The following is a 17,544-nucleotide window of genomic DNA, read 5'->3' on the forward strand; positions in this document are numbered from 1 at the left end:
TTATACCGGGGCTTTTATGTCCTTCTTGGGTCTTGGGCTCATTGTGATGAGCTTGATTTCCAGTTACTGAGATGGGCCTCCACTGTTTTTCAGGATCAGAAGGAATGGATTATTACAGTATAAATCTGTGGAAAACTAGCAGCTAGCAGCTTTCTGTATAGTGATAATCCTGTGGCAAGAACTGGATTCAAACCTCCTCCCTTCTTCTGGGGCTTCCTCACCAAACCAAGTATAATTCTTGCCAGTGAAGGAAACCCCCTACACAGGAAAACCGGGTGGGGCCTGGAGAGCTCCCAGAATTACAGCAAATCATCTTTGTACTACAGAGATCATTTTCCCTGGAGAAAATAAGTGTGTTGAAGGGTAGACTCTACGACACTGTACCCTACTAAGGTCCCTGTCAACCCCAAAATCTCTAGGAACTGGCAAGCTATGTCCCCTGGTTCCCCACCAGTAGCAAGTGGGGACCTGGTAGTCCTACCCATTAGCAAAGACGGGACATCCAAATAATCCTGGATTGTTGATGTGATGTTAGCAGCAGTGATCTTGGACCAGCAACAAAATATACCTAAGAACTTCCTGCCATGAAAGCCATGACATGTCTGCTAAAAACTGTAAAAATTGAATGCATACAAAGTATCCCACCTTTGTAAAAGAGGGTTAGATTTTGTCGCCTATGCGTACCTTGGAACATAACCCACAGCAAATATAAGCTATTTGTGGAAGAAATATATAATTTGGTGCCATATTACTGATCTACAAATATCAAACCCCCCGACCTGGATATCCCAGGCTAGCTCAATCTCATCAGATAATGATGATGAAGAGCTGTTTTTTATACCTCGCTTTCGCTGCTCAAAGTAATCCAAAAGCAACTTACAACCATCTTTCCCTTCCTCTCCTCAGAACAGACATGCAGGCCAGATGCTCACACTGGATGGAGTAACACCCAACAGCCATCCAAAATGAACCCCTTCCTTCTGGCATGGGCAGCCCCCAAGGGCTACCAGTCCCCTGTCTCACCTTCCTGATGGTGGGGACTCATGGCCCAAAGCAGCTAGCCCCTCAGCTGCCACTCTTCAGTGAGGGCAGTGGAACATCAGGCACCAGGGAGGTAGGCCAATTCACAGGCAGGGGTTTGTCTTTGGAGGCCCCAGCTCCAGCCCCCATGTCACCAAATCCCACCCACCCACTTGTCCCAGGTACAGAATGAGGTAAGTACATGCCTGAAGTGGGGTCAGCCCTGAAGCGGGGTCAGCCCTGGCTAGTATTTTGTCAGGAGACCACCAAGGTATATCAAAGTCATGACGCAGGGGCAAGCAATGGCCAACCACCTGTAAACATCCCTCGCCAGAAAACCCTACAACAGGGGTGGGCAAACTGTGGCCCTCCAGATGTTCATGGATTACAATTCCCATGAGCCCTGCTGGCAGGGGCTGATGGGAATTGTAGTCCACGGACATCTGGAGGGCCGCAGTTTGCCCAACCCTGCCCTACAGGGCCAATATAAATCAGCTGTGACTTGACGGCACTTTCTGCCGCCATCGTTACTATTACTAAAAGAAGATTCCCTGGGCATTAAAACACTTCTTAGCATACATGAAAGTCTGGGAACTTGGCGCAAATATTGGTTTCAAAATAGAGGAGCTGGGACATCACTTTCCAGCATGCCACTATAACTGAAGGGTAAAAAAAAAAACATTTTAAAAAGCATGCACGAGCGAAACATATGGCCAGGATAACAGACACGCTGCCGCAATCCACAGTATATTTGTTTTAGGTTTTTAAAAAAATAGTAATCCAAGCCGCAGCTCCTTTTCGGAGACTAAATGAAACTTTGATATGAAACTAGGTTTAATTTAGATTTCTGGACTAGCACACTTTGACTGTCAGCCTCTGTTCCGTCCATGCAGTAAGTACAAGACCTGAAAATTTGCTTTACCTTGAGGTCTCAATAAAGAAAAAATAAATGAGTTTCATTTTTGTTACTTTATCTGTCAACAACTACTAGGCTGGTATGAATCTTGGCAGTATGTAATCAAAGTCTTATGTACCGCAATAACGGAGCTGGTCTACCTTATTCAGCGTAATTGTTTTCCTCTAGCACAAGGCACGGTGAGCACATGCCCCCTTTCATATGTTGGGAACATAATTCACCTGGGTGTTAAAAGGGAGAGTGGTGCTGGGTATCTCTCCCCAGACCCATCAGGGTCATAAAGTCTAAGAGACTAAAAAGCCACTTGCAAATATATAAAACACCTTTTTGATATAAAGGGACTTTAAGTCTATCATGGTGTGCCGTGGCATGCAGACAGGGCTAGTTTATCCATATAGCACATACTACAGGCCCCATGCTTCCTTGAGCCCCGGATGGGGCTTTTGCCCTCATGGATCAGGGCTATAGCCTCTCTCCTCCCTCTTTTCCCTTTTTAAGGACATTCAGAGTGACACCCCTTTCCACTAGGGGGTGTGTGCTCTACCCCCAGTCTGGCTGCTCCCACTGCAATTGTACTCTGCTAGGGCTCCCATGAATTCTTCAACCACTCCTGCAGGCAGGATTAGAATCCAGTAGTACCTTAAAGATCAGTACGGCTTGGTAGGTATAAGCTTTTAAGGGTAAAAGCTCCCTTCATTAGAAGTTTAGCCTATATTGTGTGTGTGTGTGGAGGGGGGCTGTGCCTGCTTTTGTGTTGCCCTCAGGTTCACAGCTGACTTATGGGTTTTCAAGGCAAGTGACTTTCAGAGGTGTTTTGCCATTTCCTGCTGCTGCATCACATCTCCCATCCAAATGCTAGCCAGGGCCAACCTTGTTTAGTTACTGAGATCTGATGAGATCAGGCTATCCAGTTCAAGTGTATTGCAAAGTAGAATTTTTCAAACAAGAAGGAGAAGGAGAAGGAGAAGGAGAAGGAGAAGGAGAAGGAGAAGGAGAAGGAGAAGGAGAAGGAGAAGGAGAAGGAGAAGGAGAAGGAGAAGGAGAAGGAGAAGGAGAAGGAGAAGGAGAAGGAGAAGGAGAAGGAGAGTTGGTTCTGATAGGCCACTTTTCTTTACCCGGAGGAGTCTCAAAGCAGCTTGCATTCGCCTTCCCTTTCCTCTCCCTACCACAGACACCCTGTAAGGTGGGTGAGGCTGAGAGAGCCCTGATATTACTGCTCGGTCAGAACAGCTTTATCAGTGCCGTGGCGAGCCCAAGGTCACCCAGCTGGCTGCATGTGAGGGAGCGCAGAATCGAACCCGGCATGCCATATTAGAAATCCGCACTCCTAACCACTACACCAAACTGGCTCAGATTTACAATGGCACACAGGCACTGCAGTTTGTAAGAGTGGACATTCTTCAATAGTTTCCTAAATAATTCATCTCCTGCCCGGCTGAGACTTCTGCATGTTGAAGGAGAATAAACGCAGCAGCATTTTGTTTTCCCTGCGGCCAGTGCCGAGAGTCACACATACCACCTCCTATTGCATAAAAGGTAAAGGTATCCCCTGTGCAAGCACCGAGTCATGCCTGACCCTTGGGGTGACGCCCTCTAGCGTTTTCATGGCAGACTTAATACAGGGTGGTTTGTCAGTGTCTTCCCCAGTCATTACCGTTTACCCCCCAGCAAGCTGGGTACTCATTTTACCGACCTCAGAAGGATGGAAGGCTGAGTCAACCTTGAGCCGACTGCTGGGATTGAACTCCCAGCCTCATGGGCAGAGCTTCAGACTGCATGTCTGCTGCTTACCACTGTGCGCCACAAGAGGGTCTTCCTATTGCATAGGTTGCTCCTTATCAAACAAGAAATGTGTGACCAAAAGTCCAGTTCCAAGCACATATTCCCTTAAGTGGATTGAGTTGTCTTGGTCAGATCTTTACTTTGTTGAGAGCTGAGTATGTAGCTGTTCTATGCACCACTGATTGACAGGGAATGAAAAGTACAAAAGAAGGGGCTTCATATAAGATGTAATCAATTTCGACCTTCATTACACTATGGTGTACACAGTTTGGGGCTGGGGTTCTCACCTAAGGATGCCAGCCTCCAAGTGGGATCTGGGGATTCCCCAGAATCTCGGCTCATCTCCAAACTAAGGGGATCAGTTCTCTTGAAGAAAATGGATGCTTTGGAGGGAGGACTCTTTGGCACTGCTCTCTAGACCTCAACATTCTTTTGACCTGACATGTTAGCTTTCCACGAGCAGGGAAATTCTGATATGATGGTTCTTTTAGACAAGTTATCAGCTAGGTGCATTCAGATGTGGAACAATCTGAGCACTCTTGGGCATCGCATCTGCATGGAACTGACAATCTGAACAGTCCTGAGGAAAGTCATGTCAATGCACAAGTGAAGAGTCTGTCTGGGTTGCTTCAAAATTCCTGTTCCATCTACCTTTTCAGCACACATATTCTCTTCTGGAATCCTTTCTTGGAACACGGATTGCATCTGCTGCTCTTTGTACAGTTAATACTCCTTGCACAGCATAGGCGTATTGGCATTTCTTTTTACTGCAGTCAGCAGAGGGCATTGTGCCAGTGTAAGACCTTCTGCTTTCCTGGGGAAATACTACAGGCTCACTATATGAGAAAATAATAACTGGTGTTAAGAGAAGCCGTTGATAAAGACTCTAGAATCTGATGCCATATTTAGGAAACAGGTTTGCTATCAAAATTTAAATCACAGGAAAAAATCCTTAGAATGCAATATTCCATAGTTAGTTGTAGGAGGAGTCTGCTGGCAAATTTTGAAATCCATCATTTTACCAACAGTGGAACAGATATTAAAACTGAATCCATTTATAGAGGAATATTTGAGGGATTGTTAAACTGTATGTCTAGGAGTTGGTCCTGTTTGGGGCTGAAATATAGTGTAGAAGGTTGTGCTCAAGCATTTTCTCAGTAGGATTAAAAATCAAAGCTGTCTCAGTGTGTATGTGAGTGGGGGGGGGGGTCCTGTGTTCTTTAAGGATAAGGCTGAAAGGAGGCCGACTATATAAGGATGGGATGTTAAACAGGTTTCTAGATTCAAATATGACCACATTTTCTTTTAACCCATATTGTACCACAACTCAACTGTAATTAACCCAAGCCAGCATGGTGTAGTGGTTAAAAAGAGGGGAACCAGGTTTGATCCCCTAGTCCCCCTCCACAAGAAGGCTTTAGGTGGCCTTTGGTCATCCACAGTTCTCTCAGAGCTCCCTTGGCCCCCACCTACTTCACAAGGTGCCTGTTGTGGGGAGGGAAAGGGAAGAGTATTGTAAACCACTTTGGCCATTTATGCACCGGGAACTTCAATGTCCCAGCTCTCATGCAGGAGTACAAATTGGGGGTGGATGAGGTGCACCGGGCCAAATGCTTCCCCGTGTGGGTGCAGGAAGAGGTGGGGCAACCTGCCATGACTAAAACTCCAGCCTGTAGCCTAGCATGAAACCTCCAGTGCATAAACGGTCTCTGAGACTCCTTAAGGTAGAAGAAAAGGGGGCATAAAAGCTAAAGTCTTCTTCTTTTGACAGATGACAGCACCAACAAATGAACATCAAATATTAACTGAAGAACACTTTACAACCTTGTTCTCACCTCAAACCAGGTGGTGAAAGAAGGCAGTTGAGAAGGCAAAACAGCCCTGATGGCTGGCGATCAAGATTCCTTCCCAACTGTTGTGTCTGTGGACATTTGGAGATTGGGAGCTCAGGAGCAGAGACTGAGATCTGAAACCCTAGTTAGGGATTCACCAGCTCTCAATTCACAGCCAATCAATGAACAGACTTAAGGACCAATCATGGGCCTCCATTAAGAGCCAATCACACATTTTGGTGGAAGTCGTGAATGTGTATATAAGTTCCCCTAATTCTGGTTCTTGTTGTTCAGTATTTTTGGTTCCAGTAAAGCTATAGGTTGTTGTAACCGAGGGCCCATGTTTTACTGAACCCACAGATTTCATGCCAACCCTTCAATTTAGCCCAGGGAACAGAGTTTAAAGATAGGCAGTTAGAAGCCTGAAATTCAAACCTGTCCCAATATTGAGAAAGAGGAGAAGGAGAAAGGCAGAGACCTTCAACTCTGTTGAATCTATTGGCACTTTCGGAAGTGTGAGAACAGCTAGTGCAGGTCGCCACAAAATGGCTTCCATGGGAGCTGGGGCTAATCATAAAAAATGTTAGGAGGTTCGAAGCTAAGCATCCTCCTACTACCAAGACAGTTGTTTCTGCGTTCAGACACAAAGGTGATGAAGAGTTGGTTCATATATGCTGCTTTTCTCTATCCAAAGGAAGCTCAAAGCGGTGTACAGTTACCTTCCCTTTCCTCTCCCCACAACAGACACCCTGTGGGGTGGGTGAGGCTGAGAAAGCCCTGATATCACTGCTTGGTCAGAACAGTTTTATCAGCACCGTGGCGAGCCCAAGGTCACCCAGCTGGCTGCATGTGGGGGAGTGCAGAATTGAACCCGGCATGCCAGATTAGAAGTCCGCACTCCTAACCACTACACCAAACTGGTTCTTAGCATGTACTTCTACAGCAAGGTGTGGCTGTAAGGAAACAGAAGCTTTGGGAAACAAGCAAGTGGATGGGCACCAGAAACACACTGGCAACTGCAGGCACTATGTCAGAGATCACTGGTTTCAGGTAGCTGTTGGCATGACTGTCAACTGAAGTTGCCAAGTGGCTGATGGCATGAGATCTCAATCTCACAACAAACTTTTCCTAAATCTTTCAGGAACTATTGTGCTTGATAAATGACTTCCTGTATACTGTGCAACAGAAGGGATGCAGAATCTGGTCCCACTGAACAGTTTAATATGGAATCAGCAATTAGATTTAAATATAAAGATGGCATTTTGGATGGCAATTTTTTTTAATGCAGTGTAAACCATACACACAATAACAGTGCCATAAATCACAACTCTGTTCATTTCATGAAAGCACTATTTGACCAATTCCATTGACTATAGCTTTAATTTCTGGGTGACGGGGGAGGTGAGGTTCAGTGTTTGTCATCTAAAGAAGAATGAGTTTAAAAGTGGGAATTATTTACATTTTTACCATAAGTCAGCAATGCTGGGAGCAGCAAGAAATCAAATAAATAATAAATAACAATTCACTGCCAAACAGATTTGATATCCACATTCTGAGGGATGATAAACGTGTGGTACATCTAGTAAGTCATTCCACAAAGAAGGAACCACAAAAAAGGGGGGGAGAACATGTGACTCCAACAGTAAGCAACACATGTAATTTGCAGGGGCATCCTATAACTGATGCATTAGCCATAAAGCCATAATCTTTGATGGAAATTACTGTGAGGGAAGACATGCCCCTCTCAATCTGCCTCCCCACGTTCAATCAATTGCTGTCACCAGATAACTCAGCAGCATTTCCATTCCCCCACACCAAAGGACACAAACGCACCAACACTTCATTACAGAGCAAAACCCTATTGTTATGAATTCTGATAAGTCTTCTCTGCTCAAAGCGCTGGACGCTGGTTTAAATTTCATCTTAGCATAAGCTCTTTACGTGGCCTTACCCAAGATACTATCTCTCAACCCAAACCCACTGTGAGGAATCATGGGCCATGTGAAGCACTTTGAATGTGCATAGAAAATAATAAAAGATGAGAAACATGGATTTGGTTAATAAAAAGTATGCCGCATCCAAAAACGCAATTTGGTCATCTATTATAGTATATAAATGGTGGTGGGAACAGCCATCTTGTTTTATGGGTTTTGTTGTATAGTTTTACTGGGATTTTACATGTTGTAACTTGCCTTGAGCCTCCCAGGAGGTGAGTAATAATAATAATAATAATAATAATAATAATAATAATAATAATAATAATAATAATAATAATAATAATAATAATAGGCACAAATGACCTATAGAAACCCCTGTAGGCTTCTCAAGGCAAGAGACATTCGGAGGTGGTTTGCCATTGCCTGCCCCTGCGTCGTGATCCTGATATTCCCTGGAGATCTCCCATCCCAAGACTAGCCAGGGACAACCCTGCTTAGCTTCTGAGATCGACTGAGATTGGGCTAGCCTGAGCTATCCAGGTCAGGGCAGTACATAGATAGGTCTTTAAAACAGAGAAAATGTGGAAGTGGTCAGTGTTTGGTTTGCAAAGGCACTTGGGTGGGGAATTCATGATTCAACTGATGCCTCGTGTAAAGCACTCTCCGTATCTAGTGAGCCGTTCCATTCACTGAACTGTAGCGCGTTGTAGAGATTAAGGCAGGAGGACACCTTTCTCTTCAGAAAGAGCAGCGTGCATTTCCCTAGCAGTCATAAATAGATTGCAAGGATTAAAAAGGGAAAGAGAAATGTCCAAATCATCACCCAGATTTTTTCAGCAATCATTTTGCCCCTCCTGCTTTAGCATCCCAAGACTTCCAGGGAAGAATGTCTCGTGGACACTACGGCGTGCGCAGGTTAGATCAAGAACATAAGGACTGTCATTCAATGTGATGATGATTGAGAGTGAAATCTCACCTCTTGGTTCAGCTTGGGCTTGCCGCCCAAGTTTTTGTTGGTGAGCTGCACGGGTGCTATCTGGCTTGTCAGGTCTAATCATTTCCTCCTCTGAAGTCCGAGATGCTGAAAGATCTGTGTGGCTGATGTTAAAAGCTGGGTTTGTGATGCCTTCTGCTGCAGCTCTCTCCTCTTCGCCTGTGGGGGGGGAGAGGGGGCGGAGAGGAAGCAACAAGGTCAGGGGAGCACAGAGACAGTGACAAGCAGAAAATTCTTTCTAATAATTCCTTTGCTGAAAGACTCAAACGTTATCAGCAATGAACGGGACCAAAACAGAATTAGGTTAAAATTAACTCTTTATTTAAAAAGGGGGGGATAAATGATTAAAATAATTACAAATTGCACCCTGACAAGCAAGAGCAAAATTTTGCCCACAGCCATTTGTCTGTAATTAGTTAATTAATCCTTACACAAATTATGAGCAATAACTCATCAAGCAAGGCTCACCCATCAGAAATTCAGCCGACTTGGATTTCTTCTGCTTAGTTTGTTTCCGAGCCTTCTGCTGGAACTTCTGGAGGGAAATTGTTAAATGAATAAATTAGCTTAAGAATGAAGATCACCCTTTATGATCAACAAATAACACAGTATTTTAAATATGGGATGGCATTGAAATGTCATTTAATTTACATCTCCACTAAAGGGGTCAAACACTAATTGAACAACAGAAGTGGAAGAATTAAATAAAAACAGGAGGAGAAAAGTTAAGAAAAATGCCAAATGAAGGTCACATTAAAATACTTCTTTAAAAAAAACCAATTATAATTAATGCAAAGGAGCTTTTGCCAACAGAACAGCGATGGAAAATTTGCCCTTGGATTCAGCATTTATCGGGAACATTCTGTTAACTGAATGTGCACAAGGAAAATTTATAGACTCAAACTGTATTTATTTAGAATTATAAATGTGCTTTTTACTTCCTTGCATTTCTTCAGGGCCTAGTGATATCAGAAAACATTTTTGGTAATACCAAAGAAGCTGGCAATTTCTGTGCTTGCTGCAGTCATGCAAATGAGCAAAAGAGGAGGGGGGACACTGTTGGACATTTTGTTCAAAGCCATGAAAAGATGCCAAAGTGTCTCCTACCCATCTGAATGCAACAGGGTATCAGAATCTACTAACTGGTGAAGGTTCAAATTTGATGGTAACAGATCCATTTGCCTAAACATGGGTCTGTCCAAACTACTTAAAGTGTGTGTACATTTTTGGAGCAAATGGGACGTGTGGGTAGAAGATGCTAAACTTTCCTTACTCCTTCCTACTACGTGTTCGTTTTAGTTCAGATGACCTCTGCTACCACGAGTTAGTCTGGCTGGAAGGGGGGTTATGTGGAGATAACTATCCAGCACGAAGAAGTTAAGCTCTCATTATTTGTGAGCATCCTTTTGTCATAAAAAGCAGCTCTATTTAACACATGATTGTGGCAAGTTTTGGTTAAGATCAATGGACCCGCTGCCATCACAGTTCATTTGACGCCACATCAGTTTTGATCAGGGATTCCCAATTTTTTTGAGCCCACAGGCATCTTGGGAATTCTGACAGAGTATGGCGGGTGCAGCCAAAAAATGGGTGCCAAAAAAGCAGAGCCAAACCCAAAATGGTTGTAGTTTATCTTCAGTCACATGGTGAAGATCCATCCACTGTGGGGGCAGCTGTTGTTAAAGCAACATTTTCAGAGGCCCTGCTAGGAGAAAGCCCCATATGACTCCACCCACTTTCCAAAGTATTCCAAAGTATAGTCTGCCTATTGTTATATTGTTATATTGTTATATTGTTATATTGTTATATTGTTATATTGTTATATTGTTACATTGTTACATTGTTACATTGTTACATTGTTACATTGTTATTATTTCATTTATTTCCCACCACTCCCAAGTAGGCTCGTGGTGGGTTACAGATGTCCAGTTAAAACCCATATTAAAACCCTATTAAAATGGACAAAAAATACAAATACAGTAGACCAACAACCCAACAACATGGTAGAAAACCCCCCTTCTAAGTAAAAGATTCAAAATCTATGGCCTGTCTAAATGTTCAATTCTTACCAAGACACACAAACACTGAAATCCTAAACAGAGTTACACCATTTTAAGCCCACTGACTTGGGATGGATTTAGAAGGATACAAATCTGCTTACGATGAACTTCAAGTTATCTAGCGGGAAGGAGAGCTAAGTGTCATTAGCATATTGGTGGCACCCAACTCCAAACCTCCAGATGATCTCAGCAAGAGGATACATATGTATGTTAATAACATCAAAGAAATGTTTCCGCAGGGCTTATAAGACAGAGCTTTTCCGCCAGGTCTTTGGTTGAGTCCAGGTGGGAGCAGAAGATCCTCCCCTCCTCCAATGTGCCATTAGATCATTGCCTGAGCCAGTGTATGGGGAGGTGGCATGGGAGATTGGGGGGGGGGGATTGTCAGGATTGATGGGGGGGTTGAAATGTCGGGTTTATTGTTTTATTGTATGAATTTTATTGTTGTGAGCCACCATGAGCCAGTGTTGCTGGGAGTGGTGGCATACATATGAATGAATAAACAAAAGAACGAACGAACAACAGGCATTTCTCCATCTGTGCCAAGCAAGGCTACTAGCGCCCTACCTGTCCTCTGAGCATCTGGACACAGTGATCCATGCAACAGTCACCTCCAGGCTTGACTTCCGTAACTCACTCTATATCACTGTTCCTGTCCCTGTCCTTGACCTGGAAATTACAGCTGGTGCAGAATGCAACTGCTAGGGTCCTCACTGGACACTTTGGAGGTTCCATATCCAGCCAGTGCTCAGGCAGCTGCACTGGATACCAGTTGCATTCTGGATCAGGTTCAAGGTATTGGTGTCAATCTTCAAGGCCATCTGTGGTCTGGGGAACATATCTGAGGGACTGCCTATCACTTTATGCCCCCTGCAGAGCCTTGCGCTCAGTGGGTATGAATCTATTTGTTGTCCCTGGCCCACGAGAAGGCATCAACTAGGGCCAGGGCCTTTTTGCTCCTGGCCCCACCTGGTAGAATGAGCTCCTAGAAGAACTGAGCTCCCAAAAGCCCTGACAGAGCTTTTGCAGTTCCGCAGGGCCTGCAAGATGGAGCTCTTCCACCAGGCATTTGGTTGAGGCCAGGTGGCAATAAGATCAAGGGTTCCTTCTTGGTTCAGCAGGGACATCAGGATCTCCTCCTATCACATCCTTCCCCTGAGATGTCATTGAACAGATGGGAGGGGGGGGGGTTAATTGGTCATAAGACTTAGAATGGTATCAAGTTGGGTGTAGTTTATATTTTATTATGTTTTTTTTAAATGTTGTAATGCGCCACAAGACAGCTTGCTGGGAACAGCGGGTAATAAATAGAATAACAACAATAACAACAGGTTGTAGCAACCTTGAATTTCCTGGGTGGTCCCTCATCCAAGTACTAACCAGTGCTGAACTGACCCTGCTTAGTTTATGAAAAGTGATACGATGAGGCTTGCTCCAACCATCCAGGAAATGGCAACCGTATCATAAATGTGGAACTAGGGGGATCATGTTATAAACATGATACATCCCAGACCATATCTCCATTCACTCTAATGAGCTCTTATTGGCCGTAAGAAACTGAAGACCCATCAAGGAATTTACCATGGACATTGATTTTCAATGGCTCTAATTACCACACTGCTAGTCTTTTCTCATTGTCCATTAAGTCCTAGACCAAGTCAGGGATTTTTCATACGTTTGCTATTATCTAAATTAAGAAATGATCGGTTTAGGCATGTGCACATACAAAAAAATCATACTGCTTTGGATTTGTCCGGAAACAATTTGTGCTGAACCAGAATTGCATGAATGCCCCTTTACTTTTTTGGATTCTGCCAAAGTTTCAGGGTGGGAGGCACATACTTTTTCTCTTTCCCAGGCAGCAGAGAACATCTCCACATCCTGACAAGGGGGAGCACAGCTGATAATGACAAGGGAACTGGCAGCCTGCCTGCCATGATCAGCTGTTCAGCACACTGCTTGGACTTTAACTGCTCCCCCAACCTTTGCAGGCAAAGCTCCTTGTGAAGGTGAAGGGTAGCAGTTAAAGGGAGTGGGAGGTGCACCAAACAACTGACAATGAGAGGCACTCCACCCACTATTATTATTATTATTATTATTATTAATTTCACTTGGGGAGGGATTTAAAGTCTGTCATTATCAGCTGTCTGGTGGGCACTTTCCCCGCTGCCTCGGTTTGATTCCCTGCTGCTCCACATGCAGCCAGCTGGGTGATCTTTGTCTAGTCACAGTCCTATTAGAGCTGTTCTCACATAGCAGTTTTGTCAGGGCTCTCTCAGCCCCACCTACCTCACAGGGTGTCTGTTGTGATGAGAGGAAGGAAGGGTGATTGTAAGCCAATTCAGGTAGTGAAAAGCGGGTTATAAAAACTAACTCTTCTTCTAAATATCACAACACTGTAAGTGCCACAAAACATTTAGAAATGACAAACCACTTAAATTACTGCCTGGAAGGGCAGTCATATTTGAACTACATTTTCTTTCTTGTCTTTCCTTTCATGAACATTAACTAAGCTTTCAGAAAGGAGAATACTTGTACATCTTAAGTTATCTGTATTATAATGCACTATCACTTATAATTAGCATGTATGGATTATAATTTAATTGTTTTGACAGATTTATGGTTTGGGTTTAAAACACAATCCTTTTCATTTTTGCCTCTATCACACAGAGGGAGAGATGGGAAATTAGAATGATCAATTCTAGGAAGGACTATAATGGCTCTTTTCACGCTGGTGGTTCTGAGGCAGCACGGAATATCATTGTGTCACAATCTGGCATTCATAAATAAGCTGCTCCTTGAAAACTCGATTAATATTGTGGGATTTAAACTTTTCTGTTTAATTTAAGGCCACTAGCATCTCTCCCTTTCTTCTGAAGCAGAATCGCAGGGGATGGGGCTTTTGTTCCTCCCAGACAAGCAGCTGAGGCAGGGCCTCCCCATCCCCCCACCCCCCATTTGGGAGCATGCATAATAGAGCTTTATTTATTTTTAAAAAAAATAATAATAAAAAACTCAGGGAAAGAGAAAAGAAGACAAATGGCAAAGAACAGGAAGAATGAAAGGGAAATGGTAGAATCAGGAAAATGTGAAGAAGGAAAGAAGGACGGTGGAGTGTTTCCAAATGGCTGTGCCCAAAACACCAGTTTTTCTCACATTCCTCTCCATGACATCTCTTGGGGGGATCATGTCTACAATTGTGGGAATTACGTGCAGGGATAGCTGCATAGGCCAGGGGTTGTCGTGTGGTGGCCACCCTCCATGTTCACATGGAGAAAATGGCCGCTGTGGAAGGTGGACTCCATGACACGCAGCGGGATGTAATGATTAAGAATGACAGCGTCTAATCTGGAGAACTGGGTTTGATTCCCCACTCCTCCTCCACATGCAGCCAGCTGGGTGACCTTGGGCCATACACATTTCTCTCAGAGCTCTCTCAGCCCCTCCTACCACATAGGGTGCTTGTACTGGGGACAGTAAGAGTAGACAATTGTAAGCTGCTTTGAAGCTCCTTCGGGTAGTAAAAAGCGGGGTACAAAAAATCAGCTCTTCTTATACCATCGGAGGCCCTTTCCTCTCCTCCTCAGGCTCCATCCCCAACATCTCCAAGTACTTCCCAATTCAACCCTAACCACTGACATGGGTTTGCAAGGACGGTAACTCTACTCAGAATGATGCTGTTTGCTGTATCCTACTTTTCTTTATGTAGCTTTAAATCCCTTTCAAAAGAACCAAAAAAAATTCAGAGAACTCTTACTTTTATATATAAATAATAAAATATATGTTGCATTTACCAGATATAACCTTTCATAATGAACTAAGGTGTATGCAGTTAACTAATACTGATACTTGACTCACACTCTTCATGTCTTACATCTCACACTGTAGTCTAGATTTACAACATGAAATTTAGAACTTTCCTTAGCATATGATGTGCCTTCAGGGTACAGAACTTGTACAATAGTGAGGCAAACAATGTAAGGCTGCCTTCTCGGCTTAAGCTTCATATACAAAATGGGAACCAAGGCAGAATTGTTAAATAGTTGCTAATGCACACACAAAAAGGAAACCTTTAGACAGGGCCAGTTTATCCATATATGCACATGTAGCAAATGCTATGGGCCCCATTCTTCCAGGGGCCCCATACTGTGCCTTACCCCCCCCCCCCCCCATGGATCTGGGCTGTGACTTCTCTCCTTGTCCTTTTTCCCTCTTTAAGGAAACCCAGAGAGACACCCCTTTCAAATCTGAACTCTCCCTAGAAGCCAAAATGCTTAAACTGAGTCTGTCGTATTTTGGTCACATTATGAAAAGACTCACTGGAAAAGTCAATAATGCTAGGAAAAGTTGAAGGTGGCAAGAAAAGGGGAAGATGCAATATGAGTTGGATTGACTCATGCAAGGTAGATGCAATATGAGTTGGATTGACTCATGCAAGGTAGATGCAATATGAGTTGGATTGACTCATGCAAGGTAGATGCAATATGAGTTGGATTGACTCATGCAAGGTAGCCAGGGCTTTCCATTTGCAAGACCTGAGCAAGTTTGTTCACAATAGGACTTTTTGGAGAACTTTATTTCTTAGGGTCGCCATAAATCATTAATAGCCACAGCCGCTATTGTCAAGCAGCAGTGCTAGGCATTAGAAAATGGCTGCAGTCTGAGCATGAAGTCTGAACCATGTTGTGAAGAAATGCATTTTCCCTGTGGTTTAAAGTGAGCATTTTAATAATCCCCCCAAAGGAGTGGGGGGAGTTAGACCAATTGATTTCCAGACATACCTGCATACAAATGCTAATTGATCTAGCTAGAGGCTATTAATGAGTAAAGCTATCCCACCCCTCCCACCCTCTTACTCCAAATCGGAAACCGAGAATTGTAAACTAGATGGCTTCCAGGAATACTCTCTCATAAATTGCCTCTTGGAGCCAGCTTGACCTGGTCAGTGGGTCGAGAAAATGAAATGATAAAAACCCCTTGCATCAAGGGAAAAGGTCTCTTTGGTGTGAAGTCCATCGGGGGACAGTGCTCTCACCTGAGGACTGGGGCAGGCAGCCATTTAGACCATGTGGTTACCTAGAGAGCTAGAGCAAGTGTGCAGTAATAAAACCTTGGGAGAAATCTGTAATATTAAGCCAGAGGACACTGTACTGTATTTTACCATTTGATAGAGTAAATATAGTGGGTGGGGCAGAAGGATTTGTGGCTGTACCCTATTTCTTTTGGAATTTCTTGCTCAAACTGGAAGTGTGGCAAAGGTATGCTTGTAAACATTTTCTGTTTAATACAATACTTTATAACTTTGGATGCCGGTCGTGGTTCTGCGTATCACATAGACCCCCACTATCTTGTAAAGTGGAGTCTTGGGAAGGAAAGGAGAATAGCAATTGGCAAGAAGCTGTTCCTGCAAGGGGCACACCCAGCAGTAAGTTGCCCCTGTGGTGAGCAGCAGGAAACACAGAGGGAAGGCCTCAGAATTTAAATGGAAAGCTGGGGGTTCTGACCTTCTCTGTGGGTAATTCCATATAAAGGTCAGTAGTGGCCATAGTTACTTGAGACAGTTGGGGGATTGATCCTCTCCAGGAATTGGGAACCACATGAAGTGGGTTACTTAAAATACAGCTTGCAAGCTGAAGCACCCATTCCATCATAGATGCTAATGCCATGAGGGCAGCAGTGGGCATGGTGCAATGGAGCAGGGCACGAGAGGAGAAGGTCAGATACCCTGGGCATTACTGCCAGGCAGAGTGGAGCAGCAGATAGACAGAGGTGGCTGAGTGGGTAGAAACTGTCCAAACAATCCTGGGGTAGCAGCTGGAAGAAGGGAAGAGGCAACAGAGTGAAGCATAGCAAGTAATGTGGACTGGAGTCTGTCTTTCTTAGGCAAAGAACACCTCAGGGAAGCCCCCCAATGTTTCTTGCCTATGTGCTGACTTGCTTTGCCATACCCCCTGTTATCTAATACTAGCAGACTGTTCTCCCCTCAAAAACAATATCTGATTGTGCTACAGCAGAATATAGAGACCCCCGTGAAAAACATACCAATTTATGTCATACTGATTTTCTAAATCTATTGGTATCAAACAAACCTTAGCCTTATGACTGATATACTTCAAAAGGGGCCTAAAGTTAATATAAATTTTTTGTACTAAGGTACAAACTAGTTTAGGGAAGCCAGCCTCCAGTTGGGCCTGGGGATCCCTTGGAATTACAGCTCATCTCCAGACCACAGAGATCAGCTCCCCTGCACAAAATGGATGCTTTGTTGGGCCATTGCCCCTCAGTGAGGGCCTTGTCCTCCCTAGACTTCACCCCAAGTCTCCAGAAGGTTCTGAACATGGAACTGTCCACCCTACCCATGGCCACCATAAATTATTTTTACTATAAACTGAGGCAGGGTTTTCCAAGCAGTGTACCTCTAGAGCCTCTGAGCTCTACTGTACATTCCAAGATGGCAACTACATAGAGCCAGAAGCCACCCCTGCAGCAGTGTTCCTTCCTCCCTTGTGGCTGGAGTAAGTTAGCCTGTTGGATGTTATGTTGAGCATCGAGTCTGTCTGGAGTAAGGTAAAGGTAAAGGTATCCCCTGTGCAAGCACCGAGTCATGACTGACCCTTGAGGTGACGCCCTCCAGCGTTTTCATGCCAGACTCAATACGGGGTGGTTTGCCAGTGCCTTCCCCAGTCATTACCGTTTCCCCCCCAGCAAGCTGGGTGCTCATTTTACCGACCTCGGAAGGAGGGAAGGCTGAGTCAACCTTGAGCCGGCTGCTGGGATTGAACTCCCAGCCTCATGGGCAGAGCTTTCAGACGGCTGCCTTATCACTCTGCGCCACAAGAGGCTCTTGAGTAGAGGGAGGCATATTTTTATTTTTATTTTTATTTTTATTTATTTTTATTTTTTATTTGTATGTAGGGGGAATTGCAGGCAAAGTGGGGAGGGGTGGGAGCTGGTTTTTGTTTAATTGTATATTCATTTGCATTTTTTAATTTGTATATGGGAG

At 44.1% G+C, this 17,544-nt stretch overlaps 1 protein-coding gene across 6 annotated transcripts in view; it reads right to left on the reverse strand.

Moving 5' to 3' along the window:
• The window catches only part of LOC143845107 (uncharacterized), a 246,604-nt gene that overhangs the window by 152,552 nt on the left and 76,508 nt on the right, over nucleotides 1-17,544 (reverse strand). For all 6 annotated transcript variants that reach the window (XM_077353168.1, XM_077353167.1, XM_077353166.1 and 3 more), the window contains 2 exons: nucleotides 8,950-9,016; nucleotides 8,464-8,640 (listed from right to left, as the gene is read on the reverse strand). In XM_077353168.1, coding sequence (XP_077209283.1) covers nucleotides 8,464-8,640; nucleotides 8,950-8,953 — 181 coding nt within the window. In that variant the 5' untranslated portion in view covers nucleotides 8,954-9,016. The remainder of the gene's footprint in view (nucleotides 1-8,463; nucleotides 8,641-8,949; nucleotides 9,017-17,544) is intronic.

Source organism: Paroedura picta, chromosome 9 (assembly GCF_049243985.1).
Source record: "Paroedura picta isolate Pp20150507F chromosome 9, Ppicta_v3.0, whole genome shotgun sequence".
In the NCBI taxonomy this organism is placed as follows: Eukaryota; Metazoa; Chordata; class Lepidosauria; order Squamata; family Gekkonidae; genus Paroedura; species Paroedura picta.